This window comes from Leucoraja erinacea, chromosome 20, assembly GCF_028641065.1.
Source record: "Leucoraja erinacea ecotype New England chromosome 20, Leri_hhj_1, whole genome shotgun sequence".
Classification (NCBI taxonomy): Eukaryota; Metazoa; Chordata; class Chondrichthyes; order Rajiformes; family Rajidae; genus Leucoraja; species Leucoraja erinaceus.
In genome coordinates, this window is record NC_073396.1 from 3,389,916 (window position 1) to 3,411,928 (window position 22,013).

A 22,013-nucleotide genomic window follows, 5' to 3' on the forward strand; every position below is an offset into this window, starting at 1 on the left:
TGCAATTGTGTCGATGGGACACACCAATCGCCGCTTATTTTCAAGGGCTATTCGAATTTAGCACCAAGAGTTATTTTATAGCCAGTGTACAGAAATCTGCTTTCAAAGCAAACAGAAAACATTATCTATTGAAACAGCCGCTGAAAACTGCAGTGAGCAGAGCTGGAGATTGGAGCCACTACAGGCTGGTAATAAAAGCAAAATTATTTCTCCAACAATTTGATGCAGGTGAAATTATGTGCATTATCTCAATCCCCGTCACTTACAGCTCTAGGCGATTGATTGGGGATGTTTCCTGTCACCTCAGTCCTTGCGTCACTATACACTATGCAGTCATTTCATTAAGAGCACCTGCACTTTTTGTTTGCGAGCCAAAATGGATTCATTTGGCAGCATGAATTTTGCTTTGAATCGCGTGATATAGAAGGATCAAACAGAAGGTCAGCTCTTTAAGTCTTCAGAAGCCGGGGTAATCATAATGGATCTCTAATAATAACTCATTCAACAAGTCCGCTAACAACCATTAGTGAAGGAAAAACCATATACCAGAAATTCTCAGTTGCATCCACAGTTCTTTAGAAAGTCTAATATTCCTTGTTAAAGTGCACTGAGAACGAAGGGGAATGTATAGGATAAAAATATATAGGTGGCTTTGCACTGCAGGGAAATATCACCATTGGTACACGGGGAAAGTACTTGATCTGAAATAAAGAAGGTATTATAACCGTAGGCATACCTTGAGGAGATTTTGTGATTGTAGGAAGAACGGGGCGAAGCCTCGGCAAGGCCAGCAGCATAAATCAAGGATGAGTCGCACATTGGCCACACCCTCTTCTCCCCTCTCCCATCAGGCAAAAGGTACAGAAGTGTGAAAACGCACACCTCCAGATTCAGGGACAGTTTCTTCCCAGCTGTTATCAGGCAACTGAATCATCCTAACACAACCAGAGAGCAGTGCTGAACTACTATCCAAAGATCCTATAGACCATAGGATCCTATAGCAAGATAGACCCCTCCTGCTAAATGCAATGGGCTGACGTGTAGTACGCAAAGGAGCGGAACGTGGGCCTTTTTTTCATCCATTTCCGTAACCTGACCCGACCCGCAGTGTAATCAACGTTGCGGGGGAACAGTTTGTATTAATAAATTAAAATTCTGAAAATGAGGAGAAGATTTTTACCAAATAACTTTTATTTTTACGAGGATGTTTCCGTAACCGGCTTCCGTCTCCGCACGAGTATCTTTGCTCCGCTGCGGGATCTTTGGTGCGGAGACGGAAGCCGGTTACAGAAATGGGGCTGAAAATTACCCACGAATTTGCCCATGACCGTACTACGTCTTTTACGTCGAGTGATCTATCTTGCTCGCCATAGGATCTTTGCTACTATCTACCTCTTTGATGACCCTCGGACTATCCTTGATCGGACTTTGTTAGCTTTACCTTGCACTAAACATTATTCCCTTGATCGATCCATTTGCAATATATCGGTATATACTGTAAATGGATCAATTGTAATCATGTATTGTCTTTCCGCTGTCTGGTTAGCACCCAGCAAAAGGTTTTCACTGTACCTCGGTACATGTGACAATAAACTGAACTGAATTGAACCAGAGGCCCTTAAGACCTTCTTGGTGGGGATTGTGTAGAGGAACTGGTCGTCCATGGTAAAGATGAAACAAAAGGAGGGCCTAAAATGTCAAGTTATTATCTCAAACCTCCACAAGATATTATAACCATTCTTCGACAGCACTTTGCAAACCTACAATCCCAAGAACAAGGCAGCGGGGAGCTTGTAAATGGGAATGTCACCACTCCAAAGGTCTGCTCTAAAATTACACACAATATCCCAATATCCTTCCTATCATTTCTAGCTAATAGCATTGTGAACGCACTTTTATCAATGAGCCTGCAGTGGTGAAGGGCACTTCATCACCAGCTTCTGACAAGCAATTAATGTTGGATTTTGCCAGATGCACCAAACCAATTTTAACAGGAAAAAATTGCATTGCTTTGTTTTATTTATTCTTAATAAAAGAAAGCAATACAGTTTTTCCCGTTAAAATTCACTTTTGCTATATATTTTTAATAAAAGTGCAGCTTCATGTGAATGTAGAGAGACAATATACTGCGAATGCTGGGTTATGAGTTAAAAAACCTCCAAAGTGCTGGAGGAACTCAACGGGTCAGGCAGCATCTTGGGTGGGGGGGGGTTGATGGACAGGTAGCGTTTCAGATCAGGACTCAAAGTCCATTCCCTCCACAGATGCTGCCTGGCCCATTGAATCCTCCAGCACTTTGTGTTTTACTGTGGAACATCACTATTTATTGAACATGACGTGAACATTTAAAACATTGAATCGACACCATTTTAAAAGGAGGATTGATTGCAATTACTTGACCGGTTGATTTTGGACGTCAGCATGGGTGAGTGGAGCACCTCATCTTCATCCTGCTCGTCGATGACTTTACACTGACGGAGGTACGGTGTGAGCTTGGCTGAGTTAATGTAGCGGCTGAGGACATGCCGATTAGACTCCACATTGTCCCACACTGCTTCGTCATCGTCCTTCCCACTGCTGAGATTCTCCACCTCCGAACCACAGGTGTTCATCTCCCGACCTGCAGCACAAGTCAAGTAGAGATTATTGTCACCTGCACAAGATACAATGAAAATCTCCGACACACGTAGACTCAGACCACACACACAAAAATCAGTGTGCACATAAATTACAAGCTAATTCTATATGACAGCGATGTTTAAAACTACTGAGTATTTGCCAGATTTGGCAAAGCATTAGCTTTGATCTATTTACACTAGATTTGGAGCATCTCTTTACATCAACTGTCAGTGGGAATCCAAGTGATTCGAAAATGAAGATAGACACAAAAAGCTGGAGTAACACAGCGGGTCAGACAGCATCTGTGGAGAAAAGGAATAGGCGACGTATCGCGTCGAGACCCATCTTCAGACAGAGTCAAGGAACAGGGAAACGAGAGATACAGACGGTGAAGTAGAGAGATATAGACAATAGACAGGTGCAGGAGGAGGCCATTCGGCCCTTCAAGCCATTCAATGTGATCATGGCTGATCATCCACAATCAATACCCTGTTCCTGCCTTCTCCCCATATCCCCATACTCCGCTATCTTCAAGAGCCCTATCTAGCTCTCTCTTGAAAGTATCCAAAGAACCGGCCTCCACCGCCTTCAGAGAATTCCACAGACTCACTACTCGTGTGAAAAAGTGTTTCCTCACCTCCGTTCTAAATGGCTTACCCAGAACAAATGAAACACGAAAGACCGTCTCAACCATCACCAGTGTTCTACATCCTCGGTCTTGTTTCCAAGCTGATGTTACAGAAGGACTGAGACCCTTCATCAGTGTCCCGACCTGAAACGTCACCTATCTGTGTTCTCCAGAGATGCTGCCTGGCCCGCTGTGTTACTCCAGCACCTTGTGCCTTTTTTGTTACACAGCTTTGTTTAAGGAATAAAATTGCATCAAAACATCCTTGCATGGAGTCTTTTCTGCAACTCAGCCACACTGCAGAAATGAAACACATTCCAATTGTGATTTTTGAAAACTATTTATTCATGCTTTTCTGAAACACTCTCATACTGTTAGTCAACAAGCTCCGAGTTCTATTTACAGTTACTGAATCATTGAACATTACAATAACAGAGCCCATTGTAGCTATGGTGGCTTTTTATTTCAGCAATCTAAATGTAACTATATTCCCCATCTCTATCCCCTATATTTCTTCATATCATCAACTCTGTTTTACTGGGTTCCCTGGTCAGATTATTACATCCACCACCGCTACCAATGCAAAGTTATAGCATGAACTTCAGTGGAAAAGGTCATCTTCATTGCTGACTCCCATTGTAGGTTTATTTTAAAGATCTCAATTATGTTTGCAGAATTCTTAGGAAACTTGATTATTTTTATATATTCCATTGTCACCTCGACTGCAAAGGTTTGAATAGTCACTGATGCAATAAAATACTTTCTTTAAAACTTCAGAGAAAACTTGATTACTTTTATTTATTGCACCGTCACAATGAATAGTCACTGATTACAGTCACGGATCCTCCACCCAATGGTTGGGCGTTGATGAAACACCTTCAAAATACCTCCGATACACTTATAGTTCTTTTACCCAAACACATACACATATTTTCCATATTTTCTTGTTCAAAAACGCCAAGATGTTTTTTGTTGTATAAATTTGGCTTTCTGTTCGATAAGATGAGCTTAATTCAGTCCTTAATGACAGTTTGTGCCTGAGAAACAATAAACATAATTGGTAGGTTTGATTTTTATTGCTCAGTGCTGAACAACAGGACACTGCAAGAAAATTAAAGAGTCATACAGTCATCCAGCAGGTGAACAGGCCCTTCGGCCCAACTTGTCCATACCGACCAAGATGCCCCATCTACACTCGTCCAATTTGCTTGCATTTGGCCCATATCCCACTAAACCTTTCCTATCCACATACATGTCCAATAACCGATGCTGTTATAGCGGAGTCAGGGGATATCGGGGATAAGGCAGGAATGGGGTACTGATTGGGGATGATAAGCCATGATCACATTGATGGCGATCGGTGCTGGCTCGAAGGGCCGAATGGCCTACTCCTGCACCTATTGTCTATTGTTATGGAACTTTCCTCAACTAACTCCTCTGGCAGCTCGTTCCATATACCCACCGCCATCTGTGCGAAAAAGGTGCTCCTCAGGTTCCTATTCAATCTTTCCCCTCTCCCCTTCAACCTTGGGTTGGGGGGGAGATTGCAACCTACACGTGGTCCGCCCTGTTTCGACAAATGCAATCAACCTGGTGTGCACAATCAAATAAGATCAAATAGAACAAGGTAGACAAAAGTGCTGGAGAAACTCAGCTGGTGCAGCAGCATCTATGGAACGAAGGAAACAGGCGACGTTTCGGGACGAAACCCTTCTTCAAATAGAACAAGTTGTCCTACAACTTTAGGCTGTGTATGCCACACGCAAGAAGCAGAAGAAGACATTCACCCTATGTCCTTTGGTTCTTGATTCCCCTATTCTGGGTAAAAGACTGTGCATTCACCCTGTCTCTTCCCTTCATGAATTTTGAATAAGATCACCCCTCTGCCTCCTGCACTCGGAGGAATAACATCCTAGCCCCCCCCCCCCCCCCTCTCCTTATAGCTCAAACCCTCACATTCCCACACTTCTCTGCATTCTTACAGCCACATTCTTGCAACCATTTCTGCTGGCAGGCTGGTGTCATCCTAAATATCATCCAGCTCTCTCAATATGCATCTGCAGTGTCAGTCTGCAGTGTGTCAAATCTCGGAGTCGTGTGTCTGAATCAATGATGTTCCGACTCAGGCTGCATCACCAGCTGAGACAGGTTGACACAAAATAAGTGAGCTATTTCTTTTAAGAGACGTTCTTCTCTCTACTTTCACCGCTCATTTCTTTCCCTCTTAACAATTGGTGTCGGCAAGACAGCAAAAGGAAAATAGGAAACACTGTAAGTACTCAACGAACAATGAAGATAGAAAGTGATCGCCAAATTTGGAAAATACAAGATAGTTACTGATGGCTCCATCAGCGAGAGTTCATGTGAAGATCTAAAGGCAAAAATTGCCGTAAAATTTCAGCAGTACTAATGAAAATGGCATCTTAACCAGATAGTTTATCTTGTGAAATATCATTTGATGCTGCCGTCATTGCTGATTATTACCAACATTTCCAGTTTTATTTTAGTTTAAATGATAAAGGTGCTGTCAGGATTCCGATACTCATGCTGTACACAGCCCACTGCTAGCTGTCTAAACTTAGCCCGGGTCCCCATTATTTCAGGCTGCAAAGTATTCTGAGGTCGTGACTTTTTGTCTTTTCTTTTTGAATCATTCTTTTCAATCCCTTTCCATATGCCTGGCTCGTCCGCGAGAAGGAGAGATGATGTACCACATCCAACAGCAGCCACACAGTGTTACAACCCATTGGATCCACCTCAGTAATGAATCCATGAAGAGATGAATTCTGGCCAACAAATACACAGCTGTTGCATGGAATTAACTTGTAACTGCATCAAACGATTGCGAATTGCACTGCCCTCGTTATGTGCCAGAGTTGCCTATCCATTCTTTATACGGTCATTTGTGATCGGAGCAGAATGAGGCCATTCGTCCCATCAAGTCTACTCCGCCATTCAATCACGACTGATCTATCTCTCCCTCCTAACCCCATTCTTCTGCCTTTTCCCCACAACCCCTAACACCCGTACCTCAAACCAATTCCATTGGTTCCATGACTTTTCTTCAGACATCCAACCTCAAACAGTTTGAAGAAGAGCCTTGAGCCGGAACATCACCCATTCCTTCTCTCCAGAGATCCTGCCCTGTCCCAGCATTTTGGGTCACTCCAGGTGTAAACCAGCATCTGCAGCTCCTTCCTACTCAAGCTGTATCTGGTGGTTTTGCTATTTGTGATAATCTGACAGCTTTCTACAGACCACGATTTCATTTTTATAAACTGAACTCAAATTTTGTCAGTCGAATTGTGGAATTTGAACTTGGAGAGATACTTCTGTAAAGGCAGGGTAGACAGTCAGAGCATTTTTCCCAGCGTGGAAATGTCAAAGAGCTGAAAGCACAGCTTTAAGATGAGAGTGGTGAAGTGTAAAGAAAATGTGCGTAGCAATTTTATGTTAGACAAACAAAGCATGGTGGGAGTCTAGAACGCACTGCCGGGGGTGATGATGGAGGACGATAGTTGCAGGTCCCCCTCGGTCATGACTGACCATGGGTGATGCAACCTACTTGTTGGCTGCTTGCTCCAAACCTCAGCTGGAGCAGCGTCGCTTGTGACTGAAGAGACCAATGCGGGAGTGACAGTCTCCATCGCAAAGGTCACATTTGTGTGCGGTCTCTGGTTTGTTGAAGTTGCTGCGCTCCTTTCAACAGTTTCTCTTCCCCCGTGTTGAGATGTTGGTGCAGGGTACCTCTCCACCTTGTGCGGTCAGCTGCAAGGCTCTCCCAGGACCACGTCGATGTCGAGCGCTTTCATATCTCTCTTGCCGACATCCTCGTAACGTAGCTGGATAACGTAATATACTAGGCAGATACGATACTGGTATTTAAGCTATCGGATAGGCACTTCAATATACAGGGAATAAGGATCATGTGGAGGCAAAGGGGACGAGTTCAAGTTGACAACATGTTCGCCACAGACATTGTGGGCAAAATGCCCTGTTCATGTGCGCCACTGTTTTAGGATTCATAAACAATTCCAAATCTAGTATTAGAATGAGTGCACGCTGCATTGTGCACATTTTTCAGAAGATGGTTCTTATTGTAAAAGGCCTGTCCCACTTACATGATTTTTTTGGGCGACACACGTCATAGTCGCTGCAGATCGCTGAAGATTTTCAAAATGTTGAAAATCCAGCGGTGACCAGAACAAGGTACGTGACGCCTGTATGGTCGTGTGTAGTCGCCCAAAGAGTCGTACCTTTTTCTGGTCATTTTCAACATTTTGAGCGACCTGCTGCGACTATGACGGGTGCCGGCAAATTGCGTAAGTGGGACAGGCCCTTAAGAGGGCGACGTGACTGTAACGGCATTACAAACAACTACTGCAGGCTGCAAATGGGAGTGTCAGAATCCTTTTGGGTTTCATTCTGTGCAGTTCAGAGATTAATTGATCATTTAATTCAGTGGTTTCAGAAACTGTGGGAGATGGAATGAACTACAGAAGGTGTCAAAAGCTGGCTGCTTCAGGAGAAAGAGTGAAATGAATGAAGGAGCGTGTTGCAGACTTTTAAACTGAGGCTGTGTTGTCAGAAGGAAAGAGCACCTTTACTTTCATTGCTCACCAAATATTCCTCCCTCCGAAGATCTACATCAGTGAGACCAAGCGTAGGCTTGGCGATTGTTATGCCGAACACCTCCGCCCGGTCCATATTAACCAACCTGACCTCCCGGTGGCTCAGCACTTCAACTCCCCCTCCCATACCGAATACGACCTTTCTGTCCTGGGCCTCCTCCATGGCCAGAGTGAGCACCACCGGAAATTGGAGGAGCAGCACCTCATATTCCGTTTGGGCAGTCTGCACCCTAGCGGCATAAACATTAAATTCTACAATTTCCGGTAGCCCTTGCTGTCTCCTCCCCGTCTCAGCTCTCCCTCAGCCCTCAGGCTCCTCCTCTTCCTTTCTCCTTTCTTCTACCCCACCCACCCCACCCACCCTACATCAGTCTGAAGAACGGTTTCGGCCAGAAACGTTGCCTATTTCCTTTGCTCCATAGATGCTGCTGCACCCGCTGTGTTTCTCCAGCATTTTTGTCTATCACCAGGAAAATCACTAGCCAGAGGGGCTTGGGTTGGGTCAAAGGGGTAGAAAGAGAATTAATTCAGGAAAAAAGGTTTAAGAAAGAACCGAAGATGCTGGAAAAAAATCGAAGGTAGAAAAAAATGCTGGAGACAAGCGGGTGAGGCAGCATCTATGGAGTGAAGGAAATAGGTGACGTTTCGGGTCCAGAACATTCCGGAAACTCAGCGGGTGAGGCAGCATCTATAGAGCGATGGAATAGGTGACGTTTCGGGTCCAGAACATTCTGGAAACTCAGCGGGTGTGGCAGCATCTATGGAGTGAAGGAATAGGTGACGTTTCGGGTCCAGAACATTCCGGAAACTCAGCGGGTGAGGCAGCATCTATAGAGCGATGGAATAGGTGACGTTTCGGGTCCAGAACATTCCGGAAACTCAGCGGGTGAGGCAGCATCTATAGAGCGAAGGAATAGGTGACGTTTCGGGTCGAGACCCTTCCGGGTCTCGACCAGAAACGTCACCTATTCCTTCGCTCCATAGATGCTGCCTCACCCGCTGCATTTCTCCAGCATTTTTGTCTACCTTCAGGTAAAAAAAGGTGGTCTTCCAAGAAAGGAATAACTCCAGCACTCACCTCCGGAAAAGATGAAGGCGGTGAGGTGAACAATCAATATGGTGCAACCCTCTCGTCCCTCAGCAATAGGATGAGTCTCGAAAGCTCTTCCTTTGTCCAGTGGAAGGTGCAGTTGTGCACACTACCAGGCCTCAGGAGCAGTTTCTTCACCTCTATTACCAAGCTTGTGAACACTTTCCTCCATTCGCCAGGCTACTGTCCAATTCATCTCTAACCACATCAAGAACGTTGTACTTGACTATGGGACTGATGCGCTAATGCTCAGAACTATATTAGTTTTAGAGATGCAGCCTGGAAACAGGCCCTTCGGCCCATCGAGTCCACGCCGACCAGCGATCACCCTTACACTAGTTTGATCCCACGCATAGGGGATAATTTACAGAAGCCAATTAGCCTACAAACCCGCACGTCTTTGGAATGTGGGGAGGAAACTGGAGAAAACCTACCCGTTCACAGGGTGAATGAATGTACAAACTCTGTACAGACAGCACCTGTAGTCAGGATCGAACCCGTGTCTCATGTGCTGTAAGGCAGCAGCTCTACTGCTGCGCCACTTCGGTCTGTGTCTTCCCGTTTGTTCTATCTATACAGCAGAGACTGATACTCAGTCGCCTAATGCCCCTGTCCCACTTAGCAAACCTGAACGGAAACCTCTGGCTCCTTGCCGCTGCAATGAGATCATGTTATCAAGCCCATATGGTAGCTGGTGTGCAAAGGTCAACACAAGGTTATAGTGTTCACAGACAGACATCATGAGCTCTGGAAGATAATCAGCCTTGACCACTAATACATAAAGTTGAAGGCAGCATGAATGCATCTGATGACTGCATAGTTTCTTATGGTCCTCTGCAGCAGAGATTGACAACATTATAACAATGATTACACTTCAGAGGTACTTAATTGGTTGCAGTGAAGTTTCAGATGCCTGAGGCAGAGAAAAACTATTATTATAAATAGAACTTCTATCTTTCATTTGCTTTTTTTTCTCTTCAGTGCTTTCTCCTTGTGCATTAGAATTATGCAGTCAAAATATTCATTTAATTGCTGAGCCACATGTAAATACTTGTTAATGTATGCTGACATAATACTTGCTTGAAGTAGTTAGTAGGCTGGATGTACAGTGAAAGTCTGCAGGAACCATAAAGAGAGATTAGTAATTCAGTTGATGTACACTTTACACCACAGAACAGGGAGGACTATCATTAGTAATTGTCAATAACTACATAACCTGGAAACCATGCTGAGTTTGCTACTTTCTAGTAACTTCTGCTTATAAAATAATGTAACATTGGAAGCTATACTATACTATTCTCTGTACTGTTTGTCATGTCACCGTATGTCATGTTGTCACTTGCAGGCGGAGCACCAAGGCAAATTCCTTGTATGTGAATACTTGGTCAATAAACTTATTCATTCATTCACTATTCCAAATGCTCTAAAAATAAAGTGGCATTCATAGAGCACCCCTAAAGCTCTGTTGTGTTCTGCTACGTATGTGTATCCATATGTCTATCTATTTATCCATCTATCTATCAATATAATAAACGAGAAAAAAAAAGTTCAGTGTGTATATACATGATACAAATGCACGCACACAATATATATATGTATTGTTTGCGTGCAAATGTATGTGTATATATACACACACACACTGAACTTTTTCTTCTCGTTAATTATATTGTTTACAGTGTACTATGTTTACATATTCAGTTGTGCTGCTGCAAGTAGGAATTTTATTGTTCTATCTGGGACAATAAAACTATGACAATAAAACACTCTTGACTTGGATCGCTGACACGGTTCAAATAGGACGCTTTCAATTTAGCGTCTGGTGTTTAAAACTGACGTCAAAAGAAAGGTCTCGACCTGAAACGTCGCCCATCCATGTTCTCCAGAGATGCTGCCTGACCTGTTGAGTTTAGTTTAGTTTCGAGATCGAGCACGGAAAAAGGTCCTTCGGCCCACCAGGCCCTCGCCGAACAGCGATCCCCGCACATTATCCTATGCCCACTAGGGGCAATTTTTACATTTACCAAGCCAATTAACCTACAAACCTATACGTCTTTGGAGTGTGGGAGGAAACCGAAGATTTCGGAGAAAACCCACGCAAGTCACAGGGGGAACATACAAACTCCATACAGACAGCGCCCATAGTCGGGATCGAACCCAGGTCTCCGGCGCTGCAGTCGCTGTAAGGCAGCAACTCTACCACTGCGCTACCGTGCCGCCCATTACTCCAGCACTTTCTGTCCTTTTGTGTATTAACCAGCATCTGCAGTTCCTTGTTACTACTCTTATAGATAGAGCGTCTTGGTTAGCATGGACAGAAGGGCCTGTTCCCGTGCGGTATGACTATGATTCCATCTAACAGTGGCCACCGGGGAAATAATGAAGGCTTTTACAAATGGCATTGTGATAATACGGGGCTATTTGAATCTTCACATAGATTGGACAAATTAAATTGTTGAAGGTGGTGCTCCAGACACTATATCGAGTGTATTAAGGGTGAAATAGCTTGACGTGAAATCAAATAGAAAACATGATACTTTCGATCCATTCACAAACAGTGAGAGATAGTAATCATTGATCAGATATAAGGAAATATTTGGGGAAGAAGGATGATAGCATTGATAGAATTTCATGTCAATTTGATTGCGTGAAATTTAAGTCTGAAATTTGTTTCTTGAACGTGAAAAAACAGCTATTACAAAATTCTGAAGGCAGGGTTGGCTAAAGTCAACTGGAATAACAGATTAAAGGTAAGGCAGTATATAACAAGGAAATATTTCACATTTTTGACAAAGAAATATTCCATTGGTAAATAAAAGTTCTAAAGGAAAGATGACCCATACATACACACTGTAACTAAGAAAGTTAGGGGCTATGTCAAAGTGAAAGATGCAATGTTGTGAAGATCAATGGTTGATTGGAAAGATATTAGAAAGCAACAAAATAATGACCCTTAAAAGAGAGAGAGAGAGAGAGGGGGTAGAAACTGAGACCTCTGAGACTAGCAGGAAATATAAACTCGATAAAAAAAAAGGTTGAAAATGTATACAAAAGAGTAAGAATGGAGCCAATGCTCGTCAAAAAACATCAAAAAAACGAAGGAGCTGATCATGGACTTTAGGAGGGCACATCATCCGAGGACGTACACTCCATTGAGTATAAATGGGGATCCTGTGGATAGGGTGAACTGTTTTAAATATCTGGGAGTCCACATCTCTGAGGATATGACATGGTCATCACACACCTCAGCACTGGTGAGTAAGGCAAGGCAGCGTCTTTACCACCTCAGGCAATTGAGGAAATTCAGAGTGTCTCCGAGGATCCTACAGTGCTTCTACGCAGCGGCGGTGGAAAGCATCTTGTCTGGGAACATTACCATCTGGTTCGGGAATTGCTCTGCCAAGGACAAGAAGGCTCTGCAGAGAGTAGTGCGTTCGGCCGAACGCACTATGGGAACTTCACTCACCCCCCTGCAGGAACTATACAACAGGAGGTGCAACTCCAGAGCAAACAAAATCATGAGAGACCTCTTCCACCCCTGCAACGGACTGTTCCAGCCGCTACGGTCAGGCAAACGCCTCCGTTGCCATGCAGTGAGAACGGAGAGGTTGAGAAGGAGTTTCTTCCCAGAGGCAATTCGGACTGTAAACGCCTTTCTCACCAGGGACTAACTCTACAGAACGTTTTTCCTTCTATTATTTATTATGTAAAATAATATGTGTGTTATGATTGTGTTTATAATTTGTTTGGTTGTTTTGTTGTTTGTCTTTTGCACAAAAGTCCGCGAGCATTGCCACTTTCATTTCACTGCACATCTCGTATGTGTATGTGACAAATAAACTTGACTTGACTTGACTCTTTGAGAATGAGATTAGGAAATTAATAACAGAAAATAAGGAAAAGGCAGAAACCTTGAACAAGTCTAATGAACTTTCATGGAAAGCCACGTGGAGTTGCAGGGAGTGGAGGGATGTGGATCACCTGCAGGCAGAGGAGATTAGTTTAACTTAGCATCATGTTTGGCATGGACACTGTGGACCGAAGAGACTGTTCCTGTGCTGAACTGTTTGTTCTATGCTAAACTAAAGCTAAATTAAATCTCCATTTGTTCTAAACAGTCCAAGACGGCATAAAACAGCAGTATAATGGTTAGATCCAGGGGTTATAACTTGGAGATAAATTGGCGAAACCCTCTAAGCAGGTGCGAGGAGCACAATATGTGACGAATGCATATTCATTCATAGCATGTTAAATGAGCAGAGCACTGCATGCATCCTCACAATGGATGCCAAACTCCTGGTATCTAAACTCCTGGCACCATCCTCTGTAACTGTTGTTTCCCATTGCCTTGTGAATGTGAATTCTGTATGCAGGCATCATGTCCTGAACTCTATATATATACCGAAAGTAGACAAAAGTGCTGGAGAAACTCAGCGGGTTCAGCAGCATCTATGGAGTGAAGGAAATAGGCAACGTTTCGGGCCGAAACTCTGAAGGAAATAGGCAACGTTTCGGGCCGAAATCCTGAAGGAAATAGGCAACGTTTCGGTCTGAAACCCTGAAGGAAATAGGCAACGTTTCGGGCCGAAACCCGAAACCCTGAAGGAAATATTTCGGGCTGAAACCCTGAGGGAAATAGGCAACTTTTCGGGCTGAAACCCTGAAGGAAATAGGCACGTTTCGGGCCGAAAAACTAGGGTTTCGGCCCACTACAAACAGTTGCCTATTTCCTCCGCTCAACGTAGCTTCTGAACCCGGAGAGTTTCTCCTTCACTTTGTTACCTTCGATGTTCAAGATCTGCAGTTACTTCTTAAAGTTTTGGTACGGATGTGGCGGACATCACCAGAGACCAAAAACCATCCAAACGCAACGTAGAGATAGAAAAAACAGGAGAGGAAGTAGTGAGGTCAAGACTAGGGTTGGGGCTTTTGATCAAGGGATGTAGTCCTAGGTTTATTGAGAGAGGCCAAGTTGGCGGAGACAATAGACAATAGGTGCAAACCATTTGGCATAGAGATAGAAATTAGGTGCAGGAGTAGGCCATTCGGCCCTTCGAGCCTGCACCGCCATGAACACTAGAAGTTTGGCATCTGATCTAGGGATGCAGTCCTAGGTTTATTGATCTGATCCAAGTTGAGTTAATAGACAATAGACAATAGGTGCAGGAGCAGGCCATTCACCACTCTCACTTCAAGCCAGCACCGCCATTCAATGTGATCATGGCTGATCATCCCCAATCAGTATGGAAATCTAATTTATTCTCTGTAAAACACTTTGGCTTCAACATGATTTGATTTATAAGTGCTATATATAAATAAAAATTACTTACTTACTTACCCCGTTCCTGCCTTCTCCCATCTCCCCTGACTCCGCTATTTTTAAGAGCCCTATCTAGCTCTCTCTTGAAAGCATCCAGAGAACCTGCCTCCACCGCCCTCTGAGGCAGAGAATTCCACAGCCTCACCACTCTCTGTGAGAAAATGCGTTTCCTCGTCTCTGTTCTAAATGGCTTACTCCTTATTCTTAAACTGTGGTCTTAAGCTGAGGTAGTCTACCTTCAAATGGCATTTCCAGCTAATAGCAGCATTAGCGATATCCACTGCTCGATTCACCACTACATTTAGAAACATAGAAATTAGGTGCAGGAGTAGGTCATTCGGCCCTTCGAGCCTGCACCGCCATTCAATATGATCATGGCTGATCATCCAACTCAGTATCCCGTACCTGCCTTCTCTCCATACCCTCTGATCCTCTTAGCCTCAAGGGCCACATCTAACTCCCTCTTAAATATAGCCAATGAACTGGCCTCGACTACCCTCTGCGGCAGAGAGTTCCAGAGATTCACCACTCTCTGTGTGAAAAAAAGTTCTTCTCATCTCGGTTTTAAAGGATTTCCCCCTTATCCTTAAGCTGTGACCCCTTGTCCTGGACTTCCCCAACATCGGGAGCAATCTTCCTGCATCTAGCCTGTCCAACCCCTTAAGAATTTTGTAAGTTTCTATAAGATCCCCTCTCAATCTCCTAAATTCTAGAGAGTATAAACCAAGTCTATCCAGTCTTTCTTCATAAGACAGTCCTGACATCCCAGGAATCAGTCTGGTGAACCTTCTCTGCACTCCCTCTATGGCAATAATGTCCTTCCTCAGATTTGGAGACCAAAACTGTACGCAATACTCCAGGTGTGGTCTCATTCCTGCATGATTACTTGTCTGTTGGTCCAAGATTGAAAGTGCTGGCCCAGTTATAATTTGAGACACTGGTCAACCAAACTTCTCAGTCAATAAATATTCATCCCTAAAACCTATGACCTTTGTGTCACCTTCAGAAGGTGGAAAGGTCAGCCTTGCAATTCACATCTCATGCATGCCACAGCAGCCTGAGGCAGCCCGGAAAGGGATGGGTCGCTGGTAGACCCGATGCCTCAAAGTGACAGAGTCGTGTGTTCACATGTTCAGAATACAAAGCTTTTCACTGCACCTCGGTAAACATGACAATAATAAACATGTTGCACAAGCTCATTCCCCTTTCCTCTCTCGATCTGTATATCTTCTGCCCAATTATTTTCAGGGCAGTTGAAATTCCTGCATGATTACTTGTCTGTTGGTCCAAGATTGAAAGTGCTGGCCCAGTTATAATTCGCTTCAATTGTAATTCCTCCATGATCATTAATGTGTCATTTCCCCAGTGTTTGTGTATGTCTTCCTCCACATCCCCGTCACTGAAGGATAAACTGACCTTTTATTTTGCCTTATCTCATTCCACACGGAGTCTATTTCTGTCTTACAGATAGCTGCGTCATTTTCTCTAATGTCATTATATTGCTAATAGGTACAACATTGCACTTGCCTTATCATTTCTAAATATACCCAGCAATGTGTTCATATTAGACTCGCGCTCTAATCTAGCACGTTTGCGATGATATGTCCCAATAAATTAACAGGTTAAAATTCAATAGCACCAGAAGTGTTGCCAAGAGCCTCGCGGTGTAATATTTGGAGACCTAAATAGATTGAATGGAGTTGAACGAGCTCTGCATTCTGCTGAGGTTTCACGAGCCAAAGCTCATCTCTTCAAAACAAAAAGTGAACAGCAAGTTCCCAGCTTGGTTCAGACTTGTCATCTCATTATCAGTGACATGTGGGGACAGCAGCCCACTGCTGCAACTATTAAACAACAGCGGTTACTGAAAGCAATGTGCAGGGGCCGGGGTATGTATGAACCTCGGTGTGCAGGGGGGTCGGGAGATATTTGGGCAAGGATTTTCACTACCTTTTATTTACACACACACACACAAGTATCCATCAGGCTGGCGTGAGAATTTCAATTACGTTTTTAAAAATCTGAAAATAAAAAGTAATTTTCATTTATATCAACCACAAAACTTAGATTATTGTAAATATCCAAGAGGTTTATTTAAGGGCCCGTCCCACTTTCAAGATACAATTTACGACCTTTTTTACTCGTGGACATTTTTCATCAGGCTAGAAAAAACGCCCCGACCTACTTGATGCCACGAGTACCTACGACTGACATCACGACCTACCTACGACCTCCTATGACCTTGTGACGACCATGCAGCGAGTACGAGTCAAGGGCAAACTCAACAGAGGTCGTGAATTAGGTCGTGAAAGTGGGACAGGCCCTTTTGATAGACACAAAATGCTGGAGTAACTTGGCGGGACAGGCAGCATCTCTGGAGAGAAGAAATGGGTGACGTTTTGGGTCGAGACCCTTCTTCAGATGTTTATTTATATCCTTCAAGGCAAACCTGTCCAATTTTCGACAGCATGGTCTGAGCTTGCCGAATAGAAAATGTAAGATGTAGGCAGCGTTTTACCTTGTTTTAAACATTCCTTTAAAACAAACAGATGCTGCTAACTATACTGACAAGTTGGCAGATATACAGGGAGAAGACTGAGAGAGTAGACACAGATAATTAGATGAAGGCAGAAGGAACAGGAAACCATCATAAACAGAAAGCATAGTTAGACACAGTAATAGATTATTAGATATTGACATAAACAGGTAGGCGGGAACTACCAACAAGATACAGACACACACGAGCAATTAAACACAGATTAAATAGTCAGACTAAAACTCTGGTCTATAAGAAGACTCTCTTAGACTCTGAAGAAGGGTCTCGACCCGAAACGTCACCTAATCCTTTTCTCCAGAGATGCTGTCTGACCCGCTGAGTTACTTCAGCTTTTTGTATCTATCTTTAGACTAAAACTTAGACAGATTGCAGCGCTCAGCCACAGATGGACAAAAACAATCAGACATCGATGATCAAATATAGGGAGAGATAGAGAGAAAACAACTGGCAAACAGACAACAGTAATGAGACTAACAGGTAGCTAGACACAGGCGCCCAAGCACAAATGGAGACTGGGAAAGCCTTGTGCCCTGGGAAGTAGCAGGAGACCCATGTAGAGGTGCCGGCGTTCTGCCACATACACATACACTCTCCATTCAACTTTCCCCCTCTCACCTTTATAGCTAATGCTCCCTAGTGGTGGATACATCCACCCTGGGGAAAAAAGGTTCTGACTATCAACCTTATCTGTGCCTCATATAATTTTATATACTCCTATCAAGTCTCCTTTCAACTGACGTTCCAGAGAAAACAATACAAGTCTGCCTAATCTGTCCCTGTAGCTGAAACCCTTTAATCCAGGGAGTATTCTGATAAACCCCCTCTCCTAAGCCTCCTCATCTTCCCTACAATGGGGCGTCCAGAACCGCACACAATACTCAAAATACGGCCGAACCACACTCACCGAGCTGCTTCAGAACTTCCTGCCTCTTATATTCAATGCCCCCAGCAATAAGGAGAATTATAAGGCAAATTTGCCTTTTAGCTTTAGAGATACAGCATTGAAACAGGCTCTTCAGCTGACAGAGTCCCTGCCGGCCAACATCACTTGGAGACTAATTCTATCCCACACCCTAGGGACAATTTACAGAAGCTAATTAACCTGCAAACCTGCACGCCTTGCGAATGAGAGAGAAAATCGAAGATCTCAAAGGAAACCCACACGGTCACAGGGAGAATGTACAAACTCCGTACAGGCAGCACCCATAGTCAGGATCGAACCTGGGTCCCTTACTACAAGCCAAACGCTGACATTTGAACCCACTCCAAAATGACGTGCTTGTTACATTCACTTTGTTTGGTCGCTGTATCAGCAAGCTGTACTCCAGACTGGGAAAGGAATGGGAAAGTAATCCACAAGTGTGGTTTTGATTTCTACCGGGTGAAAAGCTAGAAATGTCACCACAACCAAATCTATCAACGTCTTCACTCTGTCTAAATGCAGCTCCACATTTTATATTTTGTTTTACTTCTACATGGTAACAATCTAAAACCAACAATATATTTTTGTCACCATGTTACCCTGGGTTTTATATGTACAGACCACGCATGCTCCAGATAACTTCAGCCAATTTAAAATACTGAATTGCCCTCTGCATATCTCTCACGGTGCTAAATACCTCTGAGGAGCCACAATGTGACCTGTTTTTGGCTGTTATTTCCCATTGAAAAGCAATTCTCTCAGTGGAGATTAAGGACTAAGGGGAAGACATTGGAGAATTAAAGGTATAGAAGGATGCGAGTGTGGTTTAGTTTATTGTCACGTGTACTGGGAAACAGTGAATAGCTTTTGTTGGGTGCTATCCAGTCAGTGATTACACTCAAGCCATTTACAATGTATGGATACATGAAAAGGGAATAACGTTTAGCCAGCAAAGTCAGCAAAGTCCGAACAAGGATAGTCTGAGGGTCACCAAAGAGGTAGATAGTAGATCAGGTCTGTTCTCTAGTTGTGGTAAGACGGTTTAGTTGCCTAATAACAGCTGGGAAGAAACTGTCCCCGGATCTGGAGGTGTGCGCTTTCACACTTCTGTACCTTTTGGCTGATGGGAGAGGGGAGAAGAGGGAGTGCCCGGGGTGCGACTCGTCCTGGTTTATGTTGCTGGTCTTGCCGAGGCAACGCGAGGAGTCAAATGAAGGGAGGTTGGTTTGTGTGATGGTCTAGGCTGCATCCACAATTCGCTGCAATTTCTTACGGTCCTGGATGGAGCTGTTCCCAAACCAAACTGTGATGCCTGATAAAATGCTGTCTGTGGTACATCTGTCGAAGTTGGTGAGAGTTGTAGGGGACATGCCAAACTTCCTAAACCTTGTAAGAAGTAGAGGCGTTGATATGCTCTATAAGATCACAAGGGGAATATATAGGGTGAATGCAGAGTCTTTTACCAAGACGAGGGGAATAAGGAATAAAGGAGATAGTTTGAGGTGAGAGCGGTAATATTTAATAGGAACCTGAGGGGCAATTTTTATCACACAGGGTGGTGGGTATATGGAAGAGGAGGTAGGCAAGGCAGGTACTATAACAACATTCAAAAGACATTTGGACAGGTACATGGATAGGAAAGATTTAGAGGGACACAAAATGCAGGAGTAATTCAGTGGGTCAGATAGCATCTCGGGAGTAAATGGGTAGGTGGCATAGCGAGTAGGATCCTTCTTCAGGCTTTAGGTTTCGAGGGGTATGGGCCTAACATGGGCAGGTGGGTATCTGCGTAGATCAGGCATCCAGTAGGCGGCGCGACTCTCGTCAGCAGCGGCCTCTGCAGCCCGTCTGCATTTTTATTATTTTTTGTCTATGTTTCTATGTAGTTTTTGTTATTTTTTGTTGGGGTGTGTGTGTGGGGGGGTGGGGGGTGGGGTGGGAGGGAGGGGGTAACTTTTAAATCTCTCCCTGCACGGGAGACCCAACCTTTTCTTTGTTGGGTCTCCGTTGTCGTTGGGGCTGCAACGAGGAGCAGCCTCCAACAGGAGACCGGGGACTCTGGTGCCGACGACTCACCTCACCGTCGCGGAGCTGGCCGAGTCCGGAGCGGGTGGAGCGGTGGTGGAGCGCTGCTGCGGCCCGACCTCCGGAGATTCGGAGGCTGCAACTGCGGGTCTGGCGGACGGCGGCACCGGGAGCCCGCGGGTCCCTGGAGGGAGACCGCTTTTCAGGGCTCCCGCAACGGCGACTTCTCCCGCCCGAGTTGCGGGGTCGAAGAGCTCCTGGAGCGGGGCCTGACATCACCGCCCCGCGCGGCTTGGAATGGCCGCGGGACTCTGCGAGCGCACGCCGGGGGCTCCAACACCAAGACCCGGTGTGCGACCTTGCATCACCCGGCGTGGCTTTAATGGCCGCGGGACAATCGCCATCGCCAGCCGGGGGCTTTGACTTTGACTCTGACATCGGGGGGAGGAGAGGGCAGTGGAGAGATAAGTTTTTTTTGGCCTTCCATCACAGCAATGTGATGGATGTTTATGTAAATTATGTTGTGTCTTGGGTCTATTTATTTGTTTGTAATGTATGGCTGCAGAAACGGCATTTCGTTTGGACCTCAAGGGGTCCAAATGACAAATAAATTGTATCTTGAATCTATCTTGCATCTGGTTGGCATGGACAGGTTGGGCCGAAGGGCCTGTTTCCATGATGTACAACTCATTGGGCATTCAGTCACCCGATACACACTCTATCCAATGTCAGAGGGCATAGTATCGTTTTCAGCCAGATTTAGGGGCAGAAAATAGACTTAAGAAAAAGAGTCGAGCGATTGTATCGGAAGAAAGTAGATCATCCTCTGGGACGAGCACACAAGAAGTCGCCACGGTCAGTATTAAAGGACGTTCTTTTAGGAAGGAGATGAGGAGACATTTCTTTCGTCAGAGGGTGATGAGTCCGTGGAATACTTTGCCACAGAAGGCTGTGGAGGCCGTTAGTGGATATTTGTAAGGCAGAGATAGATAGATTCTTGATTAGTATGGGTATCAGAGGTTATGGGGAGAAGGCAGGAGAATGGGATTAGGAGGGAGAGATAGATCAGCCATGATTGAATGGCGGAGTAGACTCGATGGGCCGAATGGCCTAATTATACTCCTATTCCTTACGACCTTATAACCTGACACCATCTGGGATGAAAAGCCAAGTGCTTTTTTCCAAGGAAGAATGGTGTGCAACTGGGTATGGTGTACCCAGACATTCTTGTCGTTCTCGGCGATTGTGACTGTAGATTTGGTAGACGCTACAGGAGCAGTTAGGCGAGCTAGTGCAGTGTGTTTTGTAACCGCTGTACAGTGCTGTCACAGTGCACGGGATGGAGGCAGTTGAGATGGACGAGCCATCAGTCCACTGGGCTGCTTTGTTGTCGAGTGTTGCTGGAGCCGTACACTCCTGGTGAGTCCAGAGACATTGAGTCAGGCATGTGAACTGTGCAGGTTTATTTGGCATCATGGTCAGCGCAGGCAGAGTGTGCCAAAGGCACTGTTCTTTATTTTTATTTAGAGATACAGCATGGAAACAGGCCCTTTGCCCATCAAGTCCACGTCAAGCACCCGTTCACACGACGTCGCTCCAGCACTTAGTGTCTACCAGTTCACACTAGTTCTACATGATCCCACTTTTGCATACACTCCCTGCACACCAGGGGCAATGAGACAGAGGCCACTGAACCTACAAGCCCACGTGTCTTTGGCACGCGAGAGGAAAAACGTGCAAACCCCACACAGACAGTGCCCGAGCTCAGGATCGAACCCGGGTCTCCGTTGCCAGGAGGCAGTGGCTTTACCAGCTGCGACTCTGTGCCCAGGGATTTCTAATGCCCGGCGTTCAAAGAAATAATGCATAAAGTGAAAACAAAAAAGATGTCCTCTGAGTCACAAAAACCCAAATGGAAAAGTGATTCATCCGTGTATGACACGAGAAATTAAAGATAGAATTAAATCCATGGAAACGGCTTCAGAGGTTGCCAGAAATAGCAGCAGACCAGAGGATTGGGAGCATTTTGGAACTCAGCAAAGGACCGGCATGAAATTGATAAAGAAAAACAATATAACATATCAGAGTTGATTGTCACGAAGTATAAACCTGGACTGTAAAAAGGTTCAACAAGTGTGTAATAATAAGAAAAAATAAACTAGCAAAAACAAATGTCGGTCCTTACAGACAGAGGTGAGAATAGTTTATGAAGGAAATTGCAGAG

General features: G+C 44.7%; 1 protein-coding gene across 2 annotated transcripts in view; it reads right to left on the reverse strand.

The window, feature by feature from the left end:
• The window catches only part of card11 (caspase recruitment domain family, member 11), a 217,962-nt gene that overhangs the window by 111,473 nt on the left and 84,476 nt on the right, over positions 1–22,013 (reverse strand). For both annotated transcript variants that reach the window (XM_055651008.1, XM_055651009.1), the window contains exon 3: positions 2,396–2,620. In XM_055651008.1, the coding sequence (XP_055506983.1) occupies positions 2,396–2,612 (217 nt within the window). In that variant the 5' untranslated portion in view covers positions 2,613–2,620. The remainder of the gene's footprint in view (positions 1–2,395; positions 2,621–22,013) is intronic.